Source organism: Anarrhichthys ocellatus, unplaced genomic scaffold (assembly GCF_004355925.1).
Source record: "Anarrhichthys ocellatus isolate YVR2014 unplaced genomic scaffold, GSC_Weel_1.0 scaffold5, whole genome shotgun sequence".
In the NCBI taxonomy this organism is placed as follows: domain Eukaryota; kingdom Metazoa; phylum Chordata; class Actinopteri; order Perciformes; family Anarhichadidae; genus Anarrhichthys; species Anarrhichthys ocellatus.
In genome coordinates this window covers 8,470,879-8,475,759 of record NW_022280035.1, presented here as the reverse complement: position 1 = coordinate 8,475,759, position 4,881 = coordinate 8,470,879, and the positions used below count along the sequence as shown (strand labels likewise).

The window sequence follows — 4,881 nt, the reverse complement described above, 5'->3', positions numbered from 1 at the left end:
CAAGCAAAGACTAGAGTTGTGGTGTGCCTGAGAGTGTCATGAGACTGGTCGAGTACTTCAAAACGTTTGTGTTGACAACAGAGGACTGGTCCTAAGTGAGCTCATTAGATTCCATCAAAGCTGTTGTGTTTTGAAAATAACTTTGTTCGAGTTTTATTTTTCAGATGTGAAATATGTCAGAACCGTCACACTGGAGGTTTCTCTGTGTTTGCACAGAAATATTTATCTGAAGTAGGAACTTTCTTCGTCCTCAGTGAAGCCTATAATGCTTCCTCCATTCTCCTCTCCCATCCTCCTCCCCCTCTTCCTCCTTCTGAGTCCCGAGGTGTGGAGCTACGAGGCTCCTGAGGATAAGCAGGATGCGTTTGCTAGAAAAGCCTGTCCTGCTTTCCTGACCTTCACCAACGCTGCCTACCTGGCTGGAGTCACAGTGGAGTTGCCCTGCCACTGCAAAGCACAACAGGTAACTGGACCAACCACAAAGTAAACACGTCTACTTAAACATGTTGATATGCTTTAATGATCAAGGGTCCTAACTTTCTGTCAGTTGATGTCACTCACACACACACTACAACTAAGGTATATATATAGGAGAAAAAAGGGCCATTGCAACCGTAAAACATTCAGCGTTTGTCAGTCTGAGGACAATAGTCAGATATTATTATATCTTATATATTATTTATGTAGAATCAGCATACAATTTTACTTAAGATTGCTACTGATTTACACACAAAAAAAAGAATACAATAATGGAGATAGGTTTGCCTTTTCAAGGGTTCATGTAGCAAATGGCACCATTGCTTTTAATTCATTGAATTGACTGAATGTTCTTTGAACGAATGAGTACTGTTTTGAAAAAAGATCCAAATAAGAATTGGTTTGGTGAACTGCAGGTCTAAAGATGTGTCATACAATCCTCCTTTTTGCATAAATTTAGTCCAGCATTTCATGACAATACTACATATTATGGCTTATTACAAAAGACATAAAGGGAGGATGAGATCCTCAGAAGATATGGCATGGTTAGGTGAGTTGTACCAATCAGAAGCACGTATTTGATCGATGTAATAAGCATAACATAACAGTGCAGGAAAACCCGTCCTATCCTCTTTTCTTTGTACAATACAGGCTGTGCTAATCAAAGCTGCTCTGCTGCTGCAATTCACAGCCTCTCGTCAGCTTTACAGACGAGTAGGATATGTTTAAGACGGACAAATATGCAGAGGAACATATCAAGCAGTTAAATGGAGCTGGGCAAAACAGAAGAGGAATAAAAAAGAGGATGAGAGAATGTCTTTATTCACAGCATCTGCTGAAGTAATTTGAGTTTCTGGTATTGATCAACTGACCGACATTATTGACCGTCAGAAGATATATTTTAGTTATTATTAAGTTCTCTGTGTGTTTCAGATCAAATCCGTTGTGTGGTTCTTTAGGAAACATCACGGCGGCTCCAAGGAGACTAGAGCCCTGACAGATCACCATGGCAACAGGCTGCTGGACCCTAATCTCGTCCCTCACGGTGGCGAGCTGCGGAGTCGATTCTCCATCCGTCTCTTCAGCCTGCTGATCTTCAGAGTGGAGCCCGACGACTCCGGCATCTATATCTGCGGTTCCTCTCACAAAGACTTCTTCTATGGTTACGACCTGGACATCCAGGAGGCCCGAACGCTCAGCTTCCTCCCCAGGTGACAATACAGACGCATAGTCAATGACTGTGACTTTATTGGACATAGGATATCAAAGCTGTCAAATTGTTGGCATTGATGATGATGAATGTGTTGATTTACTGAAAAGTACAATTGTCTCACATGGTGTCCAGTGGACAAGAATCAACACCCAATGTCAATTCTGGTTGCACATCCCTAGTGTGTTTCTGCAAACCTTATGGATACATCCCATCACCGGAGACAATATTTGATTCCGTTCACTGTTAACTGCTTCAGATTTTACCTCCCACATGATCACGCCGATGGGTGAAAGACAGAGACAACAAGAGGTTTATGAACAACCAATGATCACAAATTGGACAGTGTTATAGTGTGTCCTATTTTTATCTTGGTGAATGACAAACCCATGATGAACCACTGATTTAAGTGACTCTAATTCAAATTTGACACAACTAGGACCCCTTCTGAAGGAATGAGCAAGAGAAGGAAAGAAACAAAAGGACTCGGCTCTACTGAGCCGCTGTACCGAGTCTTCACCAGCTTCAGGCCCTGGTCGGTCTGTGATCGCTGTGGAGTACCTGGAGAGCAGGTTCGTGCGGGACTCTGCTATGTCCACTCCCAGTACCTGCATTTACGCTACAGACGGGCCAATCAGACAGTCACTTCATGTGGCTCAGGAGCAGTGCCCAGGGCGTTTGGACAACTGAAGCAAAGGGGCGTCAGAGCCAAGCTGCAGGTCAAAAGCTGTCAAGTAACTTGTCAAGCTCAAGCTCCGCCATCCTCCAAAATCATTGCTCTGATGGCATTTCTTGGATACAAGTAAGCAAGTAGATAACTATATAGAGGTTCACATAAAAGACAGGATGTGGAGGCTAGCTGGGTGATTGAGCAGCTAATTGTAAAGTGCTTTAGATAAAAGCATTATATAAATGCAGCCATATTATTTAGGAAAATGGCTGCAATCTAAGAGTACTGGGATTTTCAAAGTTCCAGTGTCAATGCTGTTATTATTTAATCAGTCCAGATTTAAGCCTAAAAGTGTCAAGCTGCAAAATTCATTGGAGAACTGGAGAAAAGCCACTGGGGTTCACCAAAAATGACCCACAGTAAAGTCCATCCATCCATCCATTTTCATTTAACTTGTCATGTCATTAGTAGTAGTTTGCATAGAACTTTTTACCTGATAAAAGGACAGTTGGGCACCAACATCAGCAGGAATTATGCTCTGGGGACCATGAATCTGTCCAGATATTTTCTCGTAGACCCAAGTTTGTTGGAGTGACACATTTTACCACTGGCAATGTCAAAGTTGATTACTGCTCATAGGTCCAGAATGTGATTCATGATATATCCACCACCCAATGCCTGTTGAGACCATACCATCAATATTTGCTTAAAAAATAATGATCTCTTATCAATAAATAGAGATTTTCCTGTTGAACTCACTCTGTGTAATTACAGTTTACAGTAGCACAAAAACCTCTCTCAAATACAAATTATCTCTGTTTCTGTGTTGGAGTTCTGCGTCATTGCCAGTGTTCTACCTGAGCCACGCTGCGGACCGTATCCTGACCCTGGGCTGTCCCGGGGCACGTGTTAACATGGCCGTGGCCTGGGACAGAGGCGTTGAACCCATCTATCGATCTGAACGCTTGACAGGTCGTAACCTCAGCACCACGTCCCCCAGGCTGCTGATAGACACCGGACACCACCTGGTGTTTCAACCTGCAAAAACTCAGGACTCTGGTACAAACTACTGATTAGTGTGATGAATTACACCTGTGTCACTCAGTCAGGACAAGTTTTGTGATAAACGCACATGCTGTTACACTTATATTCTATTATGCTGCTGTCCAAGTGGTGTTTTGTTTACTTTCCTCACAAGCTACTTTGCATGATACATTTTGATGCAGTCAAACTATACCCCTTTGGCACAAAATGGCACCCTCTTCTCCCAGTGTTTGTTCTTGGTTTTAAAGTTATATTCCCTACCTGCCCACAAGTAGTCACTATTGAGTTTCCCTTCTCAGTCACTTGGCTGCACAGCTGTCTCTCATCACATGCTAGTTCCAGTGTTTATAAAGCAATCCCTTTGCACTCAAACTACGTTAATTAATCTCATTTCAAAATGATGTGACAAGTAATAGGCAGTTTTTTTATTTCATTTAACTAAGATACCTCTTTCTGTTAATTAGGTGTCTACTACTGCTGGCTGCAGGGTCACCAGGCTGCTGAGATACGTCTGCTGGTCTACGCCCATTTGGGGCGGGGACAGTCGGTGACATCACATCCTGACTTCTGGAAAGCTCTCAAGACTGTGTTGAGATCATATCTTGTCATGACAGCTGTATTTTGCCTGCTGGTGTTCGGCAGAGCTGGAGTCAGACACCTCAGAGACACCAGAGAAACACACGAGGATTAAACTCATTTAAATAGTATTACTTAAATGAATGCTTTAAACTCGTCTTTATCAATTTTCAAATTAGGTGAAAGTTGGAAGGTTTTACACTTTGGGGGAATGTCATTAAATTCACAAATTTTAACTGAAAGCATATAGATAATCCTTTAAGTACCTTTAATAAGGCAGGTTTACTGTATAGTCAATAATATACAGGTGAAGGATATGATCCGCTCCTCTATCACCTGCAATCTGTTGAACAGCCTGCAAACTAAAACACTAGTGATAACAAAAGCAGCCAAAATGTTACAAACTAAAGTAATTTCCAAGTATCCTTCATTATCCCACAATGTCACACCTTAATGCACCTTAATGTTTTAACTTCATTATTTCATATATTTCACTTTCATATACACTTATTGTTGAGGTTGCAATTCTTGATTACGGAAGAATAGAATAGATCAATGCAGCTCGACAAAAAGCAGACTCAACTTGTTTGTAATGACGGTCTGGAGTTGTGTAGTACCTGCAGGTGTTGAAATCTCCCTTGAATAACTTGGCGCTGCATGAAGGCAGACGAGAGATGAACAGAATCAGAGACAAGATATCTGGGTTCCTGCTGTTAGACAGAGGGGCCGTCATATGTGTCCACCTTAAGACTTCTCTCCACCCTGAGAGCCGGAGGGATGAATACAGAGACACTTGTTCCTCCACAGCTGTGGCCTCCACTACACTCCCTCTCAGTCCACTTTCTTTCATCCCACCACCCCCTCTCTCTGAATCGAGTAACTAAATCGATTATTAACATACGAT

General features: G+C 42.2%; 1 protein-coding gene across 1 annotated transcript; it reads left to right on the top strand.

Moving 5' to 3' along the window:
* Positions 1 to 265: 265 nt before the first annotated feature.
* LOC116381983 (Ig-like V-type domain-containing protein FAM187A) lies at positions 266 to 4,092 on the top strand. Its single transcript, XM_031844582.1, has 5 exons — positions 266 to 463; positions 1,411 to 1,688; positions 2,127 to 2,489; positions 3,190 to 3,416; positions 3,866 to 4,092. The coding sequence occupies exons 1-5, from the start codon at positions 266 to 268 to the stop codon at positions 4,090 to 4,092; spliced, it is 1,293 nt and encodes a 430-aa protein (XP_031700442.1).
* Positions 4,093 to 4,881: the final 789 nt, after the last annotated feature.